Here is a 15,160-nt window from a genome sequence, read left to right on the forward strand (position 1 = left end):
ATCCTGACTGGGGTGGAGAGCAAATAAGGAAATGACAAGAACCAGGGGTCCCCATGAAATAAACAGGACACATTTCTTCACTCGCGTAGCACGGTTAACCTGTGGATCGCACTGCTGGGGATGTTGTGAAGGCCAAAACGAGATACTTCTGGGAGCCTGGCTTGGGAGCTGTGGATCCTTGCGACACCCCAGCTTTCAGCCGCACAGGGGCTTCGGCCTGGTGAAGGGAAGAGCAGGGGAGGGTGACAAGCCCAGGGGCCCGGACACACCCCCACCCTGTGGGAGAACCAGGGCCCCTGGCACCGGCCCAGCACTGTTCTCCACTGGCCTACACTGGACATGGAAAAGGGCAGCTCAGCAGTCGCCTTCGCAGTGACCCAGCACCACCTGACTTCCCTTACTACAGCTGGACCCCCGGGCTCTGCCCCAGTGCGGGGGGCCGGGAGCCAGGACCTCTGGGCTCTGCCCCAGTACGGGGGGCTGGGAGCCAGGACCCCCGGGCTCTGCCCCAGGCTGGCGGAGAAGGAACTGAAAGTGCCTCTTCAAGAAGAGTCTCCACTACAAATTCTCTGTTTTATTATTATTATTGATTTTTTTCCGTCCTTGATACAAGACGCTGCAAAACCATTTGTCAAAGAAGATCAGGTCAGACTGTTTTGTTTGTTTGTTTGCATTTTTTTCATCTTTTGCTTAAAAAAATACCATCTTCTTTAAATAATTACACCAGCTGACACCCCCCCACCCCTAGGACTGAGGACAAATTCCTGCAGCCATTGCCTGAGCCCTGTCCGTCCCCCCCCCCCCCATGATATATTTATATTATGTACAAATAGCCAGAGCCCAGGAAAACGTCCCTAAGAAAAATGACTCTGACTCCCCCTTTCCACCTGCCCCTGGAGCCCAAACGGCAGCAGGAGGAAAACCAGGTTTGTGTCCTAAAAATAATGAAAGCTCAAGTTTCCTGGTCAGCGGTGCCCCTGTCCAGGGACAGGAGCCACGACGAGCCCTCGAGGGGGCTGGCCCCACACCCTGTGCATCTGGAGTTGCCTGTCCCATCTCCACGCCAACACAGGAGGTGCATCACTCAGTCCAGTGCTTGGCCCAGCTGGCACAGTCAGAGGCCTGCAGGCGGGCAGAGGTTTGCCCCGTGGCAGCACCCCGACGGGGTTGTTGTCAGGAGTCTCCGTGTCCCAAGTGGATGAGCTCCAGTGACTTAGAAAAAAGTACAGCCCGAGACCTGGGAGAGAAGGGGGGGTAAGCACCATGGCCCATCACAGGGGGTGGGCTCAGGGCAATGGCAGAGGGACCCCTCCCTCTCCCTACCCCACCTTGGGCGCATTCCTCTGCTAGCACCCAGAAGCAGCCTAGGGCAGGAGGGCTAGCACACAAGGCTGCAGCTAGCACCCAGGGTGAGGGTGGCTAAACATCTGTGTGTGGGGGGTGACTGGGAGTGATGGTGGCTAGCATGCAGGGGGCTGGGACCCAGGGTCAGATGGCGCCAGTGGGGATAGCGGCTAGCATGGGGGACAGGGAGACCTGGTGTGGGTGTGTGGAGGGGGGGAATGGGGGTGATGGTGGCTAGCATGGGCGGGGGGAGGTGGACCCAGTGTGTACATCTGTGTGTGGACTGGAGGTGATGGTGGCTAGCATGGGGGGGAGGGGCGGAGAGAGACCTGGGGGGTGGGGGGGACTGGAGGTGATGGTGGCTAGCATGGTGGGGAGGGGCGGAGAGAGACATGGGGGGTGGGGGGGACTGGAGGTGATGGTGGCTAAGCTGAGGGGGGGCGGACCTGGTGTGTCAGCACAGACTAGGACTGACGGTGGCTAGCGTGGGGGGGGGGGGGGGAAGAGGTGGGGGGCCTGGCGTGCGCGCATGGCTAGCTACCAAGGTAGAAGAGGAGGGCGAACACACAGGAAGGGCAGGAAGCACTACTCACCCAGACCGAGCTCCCCAGAGGCCAGGCTGTGTCCCCGCCCCACAGGGCCGTCACTGGGGGCCGAGGCTTTCCAGCAGAAGCCGGCGCCCCTCCTCGTAATCATCCTCGTCCACGTTGACCAGCAGCCGGATGGCCTCCTGCCCCACGGCGTCCCTGAGGGACTCGGTGAGGAAGACGCCCTTGAGGGCCTCCAGCAGTGACCCGTTCATGTAGTCGCTCCAGAAGGCGTCCAGGTAGGAGAGCTCCGAGAACTTGATGTCACAGATGATGGAGCCCAGGTCGCGTGACTTGAGGATGGTGTTGGACTGGCCGAAGATGTCGAACTGGCGCTCCAGCTGGTGCTGCTTGTTGGACAGCACGTTCTGCCGCAGGACCGGCTCGTGCTGGCAGAACTCAGCGCGCACCCGCAGCCGGATGTCTGGGGGAAGAGGGCAGAGACAGACAGGGGAGGGGAGGAGAGACACGGGGCATCAGCGCCAGAGGGCACAGGCCAGCGGCACAGAGACCGCGCGCTCATGCAGTGTGACGCTGGGGGCAGGGCGGCTCTCAACCAAGGGCTCCAGACTCCCTCCCTAGAGCATCCTCTCACCACAGGGCTACAGCCAAACCTTGCCAAACGTCCACCTCCTACCCCACCGGCCCCCTAGCATCGCTGCCCCAGCTAGACAAGACCCTCTGGAGCGGCTCTGGGGGCCCACCCAGCCAGCTTGCCTTGCACTGAGCCACCAGGGCAGCTCTTCCGGCTTCTGCCCTGCTCTCTCTCCATAGAGCCCCCATTGCCGGTGAGATCAGCACCCCACAGGGAGGGGAGAGTGCCCCATTGCTGGGGGGGCTGAGTGACTGACGATCTCCACAGCCGACCCTCCCTGCCCTAGCCCCACTCAGCTGGTCGGAGAATCTGCTTTTCCAGGCTCCCTTCCCTGGATTTGGCATGGTTTGGCTGTAGCCAGGAAGAGGTGGGGTGTAGTTTTGGATCAGCCGCCTGTCAGGCCAAAATCGAAAGGGGGCATCCAAGGGAGAACAATGGCTACAGAGCAAGATACGGTCAAATAAAAAACCCGAGAGGCAGGTGGGTGTTACATACGCTCGACAAGGCCGTCTGCTTAAGGGCTCTGTCTTGTGGTCCTCACCTGTAGAAGCATTAACTCAGAGTGCAGTCACAGCCCCGGCCTCCACTGCCAGGGAACCCCGCCCAGAGCCCGGGCCCCCCAAAACCACACCGCTCTGCTCACACTCCGAGACACCCCACACCTGCCAGAGAGGGGCAGGGCTAAAGTCATGCCCAATGCAGGCTGCCAGAGGGGCACGGTGGTGCTGAGGAGCTTGGACAGGCAAGGGGCTGGCAGAGGTGTGCCAAGACAGGATGCCCACTGGGCTTGGCACCCTTCTCACCCGTTCAGGCTGTGGGCTGTCTGGGAGGCCAGCGCAAGCTGTGATAGGAGTCCCTGCCGCTCCAGGGCTCAGAGCACTCGGGAGTCAGGCTATCCAGACTGATGGGGGGCGGGTCACAGAGCGCCCTGACAGCAATCCCAATCCCCCGCTCGAGCCCGCTCCTCCAGATGCCAGCGACACGCTGAGCGGCTGACAGCTTCCTTCCGTTTTACTGACACCACACAGCTAGGACACAGCAACGCCGCCTGTACCTGGAGGCTTGGCTCAAGGGAACCTTGAATCCAGGAACAGCAGGGGTGACGTTAACCCACTGGGATGCGGTGCCCGCCTTGGAAGGGATGGCAGGGCAGGACTGGGGTCACCTCCTCCCCCAGGGATCAAACCTGCCCCCCTGTGGCTGGGAGAGATGGGGACCTGAGCAGCTGCTGAGGTTACAGACATGTGGGACTGCTGCCCCCAAGGAGGTGCCCAGGGCATGCCCAGCGCCCCAGAGGGGACAAGCTGTTGCCAGCAGCTGGGGAAAGCCATGGGTAGCACGAAGCAAGCTGCTCAACGCTGTAAACCACCAAGCACCGCAGACTGGGGGCTGCTGCTCTACCAGCTCCCCGCACGTCAGCATGAGGGTCGGGGTGAGCAGCTGACTGGGGTTTTCGCACTAGCAGCCCGGACTCCCCACACGTGGAGTGGGTGAGCTAGTCCCTCGCAAGGACAGGCGCCGGCAGCCTCTGCTGCCAGGTCTGCACAGAGCCTGTTACATCCAGGGCCCTGTCCCTTCCGACCCAGCTAACAGGCAGGGCCGCCCTGGCACAGGGGGAGCTATGCTCTGAAGTGAGTTTGGGTCTTTACCAGAGCCTGGCACTCGGCCTGCTTGCATTGGCCGATACTTATGCTTTTCCAGGGGGTTGATCTCAACTGTGGACCGAGAGAAACAGGGTTCAAAGTTTTTAGCACATGGTAACAGCAAGACATCGTTCTGGGCAGCAATACGGCAAAGAACCTCAGCTGCGGGGGGGGCCAGCTGCTGACTGCTGGACGGACAGCAGGCCGCAGGGCTGAGAGACGCCCCCCAGAGACTCGGGGGAGCACTTGGAGGCCCACTCTTGCTTACAGGAGCGCACAGGAACCAGGGACACAGCAGGGGTGGGCTGCTAACCAGGCTGTGCAGAGTGGCTGGGGGGAGCATGAGGCGGGCAGCTGGCAGGAAGGTGCAGATTCTAATGGTTCCAGCAGCGACCAGTGGCACAGGCTGGGGACCATCTGAGACGTGAGCCACTGGCTGGAGTCTGGGAGGAATCCAGCACACTGGGGTTTGGGGGTTACTCGGTCCATCCCCCGTTCCCACTGGCGCCCCAGCATGCGAGCTGGCATGCGGCAGCCGCTCCCAGCAGACCCTGCTGGGGGTCTGTGGCACAGACTCCCCGCCATGCCCTTCTGGAGCGGCCGGACCCTCTTGGCAGGGACACAGGAGCTGTCCCAAAGGGGGTTGGGCTCAGCACTGCTGAGGTCTCTCTGGATCAGCATGCATGAGGGGAGCCCTCTGTCAGAGCCCTGCAGTGGGGGTTCAGAGCACACATTCAAAACAGGGTGGGTTTCACCGACAACGGCAGGCGAGATTGGGTGCGCTGGAGTCAGTTACCTTTGCGAGACAGTTCTGAGTAGCTTGCAATAGAGACACAGGGTCTCTTTATCATCAACTTTTGCTTAGTAACCTGGAATTTAAACGGTGGATTGAGAGAGAATTGGCAGAAATCAAGTAGCAGCAGCAGCAACAAAAAAATCGTGATACCAAGGAAAATCAGACCAGTCACCAGGCCCTAGCCTGGAAGGCAGATAGAGGGGAGGGCCCAGCCTCCCGCGGCTCAGGAAATTATGAATGCAGAGCTGCCGTCTGGACCTCACCAGCAGTCCTGGGATTCATGCCCCCAAGAAGCAAGGTAACATTATCAGACAGGCAACAATCTAGTGTGGAAGGGAGCTTACGGTCCGATTTGTGCACCTACCCGCCGGATGGCTTAGCTGCACCGTGAAGTTGCAGTATTGACACTCATTGAATTATTTTTGAACCTTCTTCGTTAGAACCCATGGCCTGCAAATTGGTCAAACGGGAAGAGAGCATTTTTGTGCAGTTTGCTTTTCTGGTCATTTGCATCGCACTGACAGATAACAGGACACAGAGCGGTAGTGATGCTGGCACTCGGCACGCGGCTGGCTGAGCAGGCCACAGGGGTTATATGCTGGTCTTGGAGACAGAAATCCAGGCCACCACCTTGGAACTGAACCGGCTTCCCCCATGAAGGGCAGCATCTGGGGTCTATCAGAGCTAGGTGGGTATCTGGAAATGGCCACGAGCCATGCTAGATTCCTAGAATTTAAGGTCAGATGTGATCATTCCACTACCTCATCAGCCCTCAGGGTGTGCCTGATACCACGCAGCTTCCATACCCCCCAGAACCTGCTAGAGAGCCCCCCGCCTAAACAGAAGGAGCTCAGAGGGCCCTGACCTTTTCGTCACAAGTCTGTGGACTCTTGGAGCTGAACAATGCTAAGCCCTGGCTCCGACAGTGCTTTCCACCGATAGATCTCAAAGCACTTTACCAAGTGCTCAGGATTGTTCTCTCTCGGTTACAGATGGGGAAACTGAGCCACAGAAAGGCAGTGTGACTTGCCTAAAATCCCCCAGCAGGGAAGCAGCTGAGCTGGGCCTAGAACACAGGAATTCGGCAGCACCTGGGACTGGCACTTTGCACAACCAACCACTGCAGGAGTCAGCCTCAATGGCCTTTGCTAGTCTAAAGGCAGTGCCTGAGGGACAGAGAGCAGAGCTGAACCCCGTGACACCCCAAGAGGGGGACACAGCGCAGTCCCACATGCTAGGGCACCGTAGGCAGGATTTAAATACTCTCAGCTCTCTGCTCTCCAATAGCACCCACGCACCTCAGTCCCACACCAGGCCCTCCCGCGCTAGAGGCGGTACAGACACGCGGCTGGAATCAATCTGCTTTGGGATTAGAATTTCCTGCAGTGGAACCAGCCTTCTCTCAGTTATCTGCCTCCATTAAATCCGCTGCTTGCTCCTCCTAGTCTGCACTGGCCTGGGGATTAGCTAGCCTACCCCGGGCTCAGCCCCTAGACCAGCATATAACACGGGTGGAAGTCAGGCCCCGCCCAGGCCAGCGCCTGGCACCCGCGGGCCGGCACATCTCAGGTGTTTTCTCCCGCCCTCTCACAAGGAGTAGCCATTCAGACAGTTAGTCATGAGAGAAAAAAGAGCAGGACAGCCAGGGGACGGGACCCACAGGTGCACAGGAGTGGGCCAGGGCTCCCTGCTCCCCCACCCCAGAGAGAGGCCCCACAGGGCTGGGGTGAGGCACCCTGCTGGACTTGCACAGCCCCCCGGCCCAAAGTCACTGACACAGAAGGGGCCTGCACTTTGGCTAGAGACTCAGACCAGCATCCCTGCCCCACCCCAGCTGTGGGGGAAGAGCAGGAGGCTCCAATCTATCCCCCACCGGGAACCGGAGTCTTTCCATGGCCTGGTCCAAAGGCAGGGGGACCCTGGGCATGCGCCAGCCAGACACCTACCACAGGTCACTTTGGTGGGGGACAGGGGCTCCTGCTTGAGGGCAGGGACGGTCTTGGCCCCGCGCCGCCTGCCGAGGGCACTGGCCCGTGCCCTGCCTCTGCTCACCCGCTTCCTCTTGCTGGAGTTGGAGCCTGGAGAAGGGAAGAAAGGTCTGGGTGAGAGGAGCCTTGCAAAGGACAGGGCAAGGGCTCAGAGTAGAGCTCCACAAAGGGCATGGCTTCTAGTGCCTAAAGCCAGGACTCCTGGGTTCTACCCCTGGCACTGGGAGAGGAGAGGGATTCAGGACCCACCTCCCACACAGCCCTTGCCCTCAGCTTCCCACACGCCAGGGGGCAGGCACTGCTCCATTTCCAAGCCAGGGAAAGGAGCACACCGCACGCCAGGGCTGAGATGCAGGCTCATTCCCCAGGGTGCTGAGGCCTCCTCGAATGAGAAAAGAGGCCAATGGCCTGCAGTCCCATTCCTAGCTATGCACAAGGGGAAGGGGTTAGTGCTGGCAGAGGGCAATACATTCCCCCCACCCCAGCATAGCCTGCCATCGTACCTGTCTCCCACTGATCGGGCTGGGTCTCTGCAGAGGCTGAGCCGAGGCAACTGTCCATCTGCCGGTCCGAAGCTGTCACAGACGGGCCGTAGGTGTATCGCTCAGGGGACACTAAGGGGGAGAAGAGAGGTGAATTCCCCTGAGATAGCACCACAGCGGGATTCAGCGGACGGAAACCGCCCCCTGTATGCCTCATTGTCCCAAGTCTGGCTCAGAGCAGGCACACCTCAGAGCTCTCCACCCCCACAAGCACAGCCTGGAGCCAACGCCCCCTTCTCCTCCCAAGCCCTGGTACCTGTCCGCTGCCGCTTCAGGGTGACGTAAGGCAACAGGTCATGCCTGGTCAGCAACCGCAGGAGCTGCAGGAGCTGCAGGAAATTGGTCTCGTCACATCTCCCTCTCCTCTCCAGCTCCAGCAGCAGCTCGACCCCGTTCCTAGGCTGGTGCCGCTCGCCCACCACCTCTAGGCTCCCAGCTGCCTCCACCGGAGCTTGCCAGCACCGGCTCCTCCTTTGCCAGCTCTCCAGAAGAGGCGAGGGGGTCTCTGTTCCATCCTCCTCCACCACAGCCCACAGCTTGGGGTCCAGCGGGTGGGTCCAGGGCTGGGTCTCATCAAGGAGGAAGGAGAGCACAGCCACATCATTCTCGGTCAGCTGGGAGCCAATCACCTCAAACATGTGGTGCAAGGACACCATGCCGTAGTACTCTAAGCACTCCTCCTCCTCCCAAGGGTGGGAAACGACTGGCCGCTTCATCTCAGCCATCCCAGCTCACAGGCCTGCAGATCAGCTCTGGCTTTGGCTAGAGCAGCAGATGGCAAGCGCTTTGGGGCAAGTGAATGGGGGGAGACTTGGGGTCTGACACTTGTTCGGGCTCGACGGAGAATCTGTGGGGAATCCTACAGCACAAGATCTCTCTGGGCACTCGAGTAAAAACAGCATCTGCAAAAAGACACAGCAGGACTGTGAGCTGGAGCAAGAGAGCACCTGGTGCCGCGTCACTGGGGAGAGGAAAAGCCAGGGAGGCACCCGGAGCTCTTCAGAACAGAGCCAGGAGTGACTCTACGCAGCACCTGGGAACAGGGAACCGGGACACCTGGGTTCCCTTCCCAGTCCTGTGCTAAGCATAGCGCTGCAATTCCCACATGAACTTTAGAATCCTGATGCCCTGCTCTCTCCCATTAGCCCTCATTCCTTTCTGAGCCACGGAGAGAACCCAGGAGTCCTGGCTCCCAGCCCCTCCCTGCTCTAACCACCAGTCCCCACTGCCCTCCCACAGCTGGGGAGAGAACCCAGGAGTCCTGGCTCCCAGCCCCTTCCTGCTCTAACCACCAGTCCCCACTGCTCTCCCACAGCTGGGGAGAGAACCCAGGAGTCCTGGCTCCCAGCCCCCCTGCTCTAACCCACCAGGCCCCACTCCCCTCAAAGAGCTGGGAAGAGAATCCAGGAGTCCTGGTTCCCAGCGCTCCCCTGCTCTAACCAAAAGCCCCGCCTCCCCTCCCAGAGCTGAGGACAGACCCCAGAAGTCTAAGCACCATTAGGCACCAGCCCCCTTGCAGAACTTGGCTGCCAGTCCTGTGCTGTAAATCGCTGTTTCATGGCTGAGCAGCACCACAGCTCCCTGCACAGGTGTCCCAGAGCAAAGGCGCCACAAGGTGGCAGCAACCAGACCAACAAAAACAAACAACCCCAGCTGCCAACAAAGCCCAAGCCTCAGGGCCTCCCCAGGCAGGTGTGGCCACAGCCTCGCCCTGCTCCCCCCCACACCAGCCTGTACCTCCCTCCCGCCCCCAACTAGCCACAGCCTCGTCCTGCCCCACACTAGCCTGTACCTCCCTCCCACCCCCAACTAGCCACGGCCTCGCCCTGCCCCCCCCCAGCCTGTACTGCCCCCCCCAGCCACAGCCTCGCCCTGCCCCGCCCCAGCCTGTACCTCCCTCCCGCCCCCAACTAGCCACGGCCTCGCCCTGCCCCCCCCAGCCTGTACCTCCCTCCCGCCCCCAACTAGCCACAGCCTCGCCCTGCCCCCCCCCAGCCTGTACCTCCCTCCCGCCCCCAACTAGCCACGGCCTCGCCCTGCCCCCCCCAGCCTGTACTGCCCCCCCCAGCCACAGCCTCGCCCTGCCCCCCCCAGCCTGTACCTCCCTCCCGCCCCCAACTAGCCACAGCTTCGCCCTGCCCCCACCAGCCTGTACTGCCCCCCCAGCCACAGCCTCGCCCTGCCCCCCCCCAGCCTGTACCTCCCTCCCGCCCCCCCCCCCCGCCACGGCTTCGCCCTGCCCCCCCCAGCCTGTACCTCCCTCCCCCCCCAGCCACGGCTTCGCCCTGCCCCCCCAACTTATACCTCCCCCCGGCCGGCTACGGCCTCGCCCAGCCCCCCGTCCGACCCCCCCACCTCACCCACGTCTCGCTGCCTCAGTCGCAGCTTGGTTCCTTCTGGCACCTTCGATCCCTCTGCGCATGCGTCGGCCATCAACTGCCACCCACAACGCTACTTGCGCATGCGTACCTCCACCAGCCCCCGCCCTATCCCCGCCCCCAGCGCATGCGTCGAAGCTACCCGGCACACGGAGCGCACGCGCCGCATTCGGACCCACCCATTGCACATGCGCGAAGCGTCCCCTCGGCGCAAAAAAAAGCCCCCTGCGCGTGCGCTTTCCCACAACACCCCTCCCCATCCTAACCTCACCGCGCCCGGCACGCGGACGTTCGGCCTCTGTCCTCGTGACCCACGTGTGGGGGCGGGATTGACTCGCTGCGCTCCTGACGTCACGCCTCGAGCATGCGCGAGGCGAGGAGCTGGGAAGAGTCCGGTTCAGGAAGCGAGGCCGCTACGCTACTGACGTAAGAGGGAGGCTGAGTGGCAGCTGCGCTGTTGCCTTATAATGGCGCTTTGGGGCGTGACGGAGGCCGGGGTGCGCTACTGGCGTAAAGGGGCGGGGGGCAGGGCGGCTCCGCTATTGACGTGAGAGGCCAAAGCGTGGAAAGTGCCTCCCCGACACGGGACGGGGGGAGGGGGAGAGGTGCCCCCCCGGCACAGGGTGGGGGGAGGGGGAGAGGTGCCCCCCCCGGCACAGGGTGGGGGGAGGGGGAGAGGTGCCCCCCCGGCACAGGGTGGGGGGAGGGGGAGAGGTGCCCCCCCCGGCACAGGGTGGGGGGAGGGGGAGGGGTGCCCCCCCAGGCACAGGGTGGGGGGAGGGGGAGGGGTGCCCCCCCCACAGACACAGGGTGGGGGGAGGGGGAGAGGTGCCCCCCCCGGCACAGGGTGGGGGGAGGGGGAGAGGTGCCCCCCCGGCACAGGGTGGGGGGAGGGGGAGAGGTGCCCCCCCCACACACACAGGATGGCGGGGAGGGGGAGAGGTGCCCCCCCCACAGACACAGGGTGGGGGGAGGGGGAGAGGTGCCCCCCCCGGCACAGGGTGGGGGGAGGGGGAGAGGTGCCCCCCCCGGCACAGGGTGGGGGGAGGGGGAGAGGTGCCCCCCACACACACACAGGATGGCGGGGAGGGGGAGAGGTGCCTCCCCACACACAGACACAGGGCGGGGAGGGGGAGAGGTGCCCCCCCACACACAGGATGGCGGGGAGAGGGAGAGGTGCCCCCCCCCACACAGACACAGGGCGGGGGGGGAGAGATGCCCCCACACACACACAGGATGGCAGGGAGGAGGAGAGGGCCCCCCCACACACAGGATGGCGGGGAGGAGGAGAGGGGCCCCCCCTGGATGGCGGGGAGGGGGAGAGGTGCCCCCCCCACAGACACAGGGCGGAGAGGGGGAGAAGTTCCCCCCCCACAGACACAGGGTGGGGGGAGGGGAGATGTGCCCCCCCCACAGGATGGCGGGGAGGGGGAGAGGCGCCCCCCCACACGGAGGGAGGGGGAGAGGTGCCCTGCCCCACACACACAGGACATGCGGAGGGGTAGAGGCAGCCCCCCCCCACACACACAGGAGAGGGGCAGGGAGAAGTGCATGTGGTTTTGTGTAATGTATATCTGTGTCTGTCACTGCATGTTGCCTGGGCTTGTGTTTTGTGTTTGTGTGTGCATCTTGCTGTGTGCGGTGAGTGTCTCTCGTTGGGTGCCATGGGCGCGTGTGATGCTGTGTGTGTCTCACTATGTGCGCCTGGATGTGCATCTGATGTTGTACATCTGTCATTGCAGCATGTGTTAACATGTGTCTGTGTTGGTTGCTTATCTGTGCTGGGTGTTGTCTGCCTCCTCTCTCTCTCTCTGTGTCCTGGCAGTCTCTCCTGGTGTGACTCTTGCTGTGTGAGTCATTGCGGTCTGTCCAGTGTGTGTGTGTTATTGTGGTGTGTCCGTCTGCACATCTTTTTGCAGTGCATGTATTGTCATGTCTCTCACTCAGTGTGTCATTGCTGTGGATCTGGCCTGAATATGTTTCTTCTGTGTGTGTGTGGGTGTGTGTGATTGCAGTATGTCCAGTTTGCCTGTGTCTCTCCTGGTATGTCTCTGGCTCTGTGTGTTATTGTGATGTGTCCGTCTGTGTGGGTCTCTCCTGATGTGTCTCTTACTGTGTCATTGAAGTGTGTCCAGTCTGCATGTGTCTCCTTTCTGTCTCTTGTTGTGCGTGTGTTATGGTGTGTCCATCTGTGTGTCTCATTGCGGTATGTCCACTCTGCACGTGTCTCACCTGCTGTGTGTCGTATCTCACAAAGTGTGTCTCAATGTGCTGTATCTGTTTGTGTCTCTCCTGGTGCGTCTTGTACTCTGTGTGAGTGTTGTGGCAGTATGTTGGCATGTATCATTACGGTGTGTTGCTGTATGTCATGCAGTATGTCGTACTGTGTGTGTGACATGCACATGCGGTCTGTCACGTTGTTGTGTTGTATGTGTGTGACACGTGGTGTCGCTGTGCATGTCATTGCAGAGTGTGGTTGTGTTTGTCACATGCAGTGTGAGGTGTTGCAGTGTGTCGCAGTGTGTGTGTGTGTGTGACATGCACATGCGGTCTGTCCCGCTGGGTGTTGTTGTGTTGTATGTGTGTGACACGTGGTGTCGCTGTGCATGTCATTGCAGAGTGTGGTTGTGTTTGTCACATGCAGTGTGAGGTGTTGCAGTGTGTCGCAGTGTGTGTGTGTGTGTGTGTGTGTGACATGCACATGCGGTCTGTCCCGCTGGGTGGTGGTGTGGTGTATGTGTGTGAGACGTGGTGTCGCTGTGCGGGGTTGTGTGTGTGTGTCACATGCAGTGTGAGGTGTTGCGGTGTGTCGCAGTGTGCGTGTGTATCACATGCAGTGTGAGGTGTTGCAGTGTGTCGCAGTGTGTGTGTGTGTGTGACACGTGGTGTCGCTGTGCGGGGTTGTGTATGTGTGTGTGTCACATGCAGTGTGAGGTGTGGCAGTGTGTCGCAGTGTGTGTGTGTGTGACATGCACATGCGGTCTGTCCCGCTGGGTGGTGGTGTGGTGTGTGTGTGTGACATGTGGTGTCGCTGTGCGGAGTTGTGTGTGTGTGTGTGTGTGACATGCACATGCGGTCTGTCCCGCTGGGTGGTGGTGTGGTGTATGTGTGTGAGACGTGGTGTCGCTGTGCGGGGTTGTGTGTGTGTGTCACATGCAGTGTGAGGTGTTGCAGTGTGTCGCAGTGTGTGTGTGTGTGTGACACGTGGTGTCGCTGTGCGGGGTTGTGTGTGTGTGTGTGTGTGTGTCACATGCAGTGTGAGGTGTTGCAGTGTGTCGCAGTGTGTGTGTGACATGCACATGCGGTCTGTCTCGCTGGGTGGTGTTGTGGGGTGTGTGTGTGACACGTGGTGTCGCTGTGCGGGGTTGTGTGTGTGTGTCACATGCAGTGTGAGGTGTTGCAGTGTGTGTGTGTGTGTGACATGCACATGTGGTCTGTCCCGCTGGGTGGTGTTGTGGTGTGTGTGTGTGACACGTGGTGTCGCTGTGCGGAGTTGTGTGTGTGTGACATGCACATGCGGTCTGTCCCACTGGGTGGTGGTGTGGTGTATGTGTGTGAGACGTGGTGTCGCTGTGCGGGGTTGTGTTTGTGTGTCACATGCAGTGTGAGGTGTCGCAGTGTGTGTGTGTGAGACACGTGGTGTCGCTGTGCGGGGTTGTGTGTGTGTATGTGTGTGTCACATGCAGTGTGAGGTGTTGCAGTGTGTCGCAGTGTGTGTGTGTGTGACATGCACATGCGGTCTGTCTCGCTGGGTGGTGGTGTGTGTGTGTGTGACACGTGGTGTCGCTGTGCGGGGTTGTGTGTGTGTGTGTCACATGCAGTGTGAGGTGTTGCAGTGTGTCGCAGTGTGTGTGTGTGTGACACGTGGTGTCGCTGTGCGGGGTTGTGTGTGTGTGTCACATGCAGTGTGAGGTGTTGCAGTGTGTCGCAGTGTGCGTGTGTATCACATGCAGTGTGAGGTGTTGCAGTGCGTCGCAGTGTGTGTGTGTGTGTGACACGTGGTGTCGCTGTGCGGGGTTGTGTGTGTGTGTGTGTGTGTGTGTGTGTGACATGCACATGCGGTCTGTCCCGCTGGGTGGTGGTGTGGTGTATGTGTGTGAGACGTGGTGTCGCTGTGCGGGGTTGTGTGTGTGTGTCACATGCAGTGTGAGGTGTTGCAGTGTGTCGCAGTGTGTGTGTGTGTGTGACACGTGGTGTCGCTGTGCGGGGTTGTGTGTGTGTGTGTGTGTCACATGCAGTGTGAGGTGTTGCAGTGTGTCGCAGTGTGTGTGTGACATGCACATGCGGTCTGTCTCGCTGGGTGGTGTTGTGGGGTGTGTGTGTGACACGTGGTGTCGCTGTGCGGGGTTGTGTGTGTGTGTCACATGCAGTGTGAGGTGTTGCAGTGTGTCGCAGTGCGTGTGTGTGTGACATGCACATGCGGTCTGTCCCGCTGGGTGGTGTTGTGGTGTGTGTGTGTGACACGTGGTGTCGCTGTGCGGTGTTGTGTGTGTGTGTGTGTGTGTGTGTGTGTGACATGCACATGCGGTCTGTCCCGCTGGGTGGTGTTGTGGTGTGTGTGTGTGACACGTGGTGTCGCTGTGCGGTGTTGTGTGTGTGTGTGTGTGTGTGTGTGTGACATGCACATGCGGTCTGTCCCGCTGGGTGGTGGTGTGGTGTATGTGTGTGAGACGTGGTGTCGCTGTGCGGGGTTGTGTGTGTGTGTCACATGCAGTGTGAGGTGTTGCAGTGTGTCGCAGTGTGTGTGTGTGTGTGACACGTGGTGTCGCTGTGCGGGGTTGTGTGTGTGTGTGTGTGTCACATGCAGTGTGAGGTGTTGCAGTGTGTCGCAGTGTGTGTGTGACATGCACATGCGGTCTGTCTCGCTGGGTGGTGTTGTGGGGTGTGTGTGTGACACGTGGTGTCGCTGTGCGGGGTTGTGTGTGTGTGTCACATGCAGTGTGAGGTGTTGCAGTGTGTCGCAGTGTGTGTGTGTGTGTGTGACATGCACATGCGGTCTGTCCCGCTGGGTGGTGTTGTGGTGTGTGTGTGTGACACGTGGTGTCGCTGTGCGGAGTTGTGTGTGTGTGACATGCACATGCGGTCTGTCCCGCTGGGTGGTGGTGTGGTGTATGTGTGTGAGACGTGGTGTCGCTGTGCGGGGTTGTGTTTGTGTGTCACATGCAGTGTGAGGTGTTGCAGTGTGTCGCAGTGTGTGTGTGTGAGACACGTGGTGTCGCTGTGCGGGGTTGTGTGTGTGTATGTGTGTGTCACATGCAGTGTGAGGTGTTGCAGTGTGTCGCAGTGT

At 60.6% G+C, this 15,160-nt stretch overlaps 1 protein-coding gene and 1 long non-coding RNA gene across 7 annotated transcripts; one reads left to right on the forward strand and one right to left on the reverse strand.

Moving 5' to 3' along the window:
* Window positions 1–652: 652 nt before the first annotated feature.
* Window positions 653–9,956, reverse strand: DEDD2 (death effector domain containing 2). Of its 2 annotated transcripts, none has more exons than XM_050930475.1 (6): window positions 9,856–9,956; window positions 7,752–8,397; window positions 7,457–7,567; window positions 6,912–7,043; window positions 1,938–2,355; window positions 653–1,237 (listed from the first exon to the last, which is right to left on the reverse strand). In XM_050930475.1, exons 2-5 carry the CDS (start codon window positions 8,218–8,220, stop codon window positions 1,988–1,990), a joined length of 1,080 nt encoding a protein of 359 aa, XP_050786432.1. In that variant the 5' UTR covers window positions 8,221–8,397; window positions 9,856–9,956; the 3' UTR covers window positions 653–1,237; window positions 1,938–1,987. The 2 variants fall into 2 exon arrangements, with proteins under 2 accessions (XP_050786432.1, XP_050786433.1); XM_050930476.1 differs by having other exon boundaries at window positions 9,860–9,923.
* A 1,486-nt stretch (window positions 9,957–11,442) lies between these two features.
* LOC127038086 (uncharacterized) lies at window positions 11,443–15,117 on the forward strand. 5 transcript variants are annotated; one of them, XR_007770559.1, is made up of 6 exons: window positions 11,443–12,541; window positions 12,915–13,038; window positions 13,701–13,737; window positions 13,975–14,135; window positions 14,594–14,844; window positions 14,930–15,013. It is a non-coding gene; the product is annotated as an uncharacterized LOC127038086 (long non-coding RNA). The 5 variants fall into 5 exon arrangements; XR_007770562.1 differs by lacking the exons at window positions 12,915–13,038; window positions 14,594–14,844; window positions 14,930–15,013 and adding an exon at window positions 15,046–15,117 and having other exon boundaries at window positions 11,443–12,669; window positions 13,975–14,249; XR_007770563.1 differs by lacking the exons at window positions 12,915–13,038; window positions 13,975–14,135 and having other exon boundaries at window positions 11,443–12,669; window positions 13,701–13,785.
* Window positions 15,118–15,160: the final 43 nt, after the last annotated feature.

This window comes from Gopherus flavomarginatus, chromosome 20 (genome assembly GCF_025201925.1).
Source record: "Gopherus flavomarginatus isolate rGopFla2 chromosome 20, rGopFla2.mat.asm, whole genome shotgun sequence".
Classification (NCBI taxonomy): domain Eukaryota; kingdom Metazoa; phylum Chordata; order Testudines; family Testudinidae; genus Gopherus; species Gopherus flavomarginatus.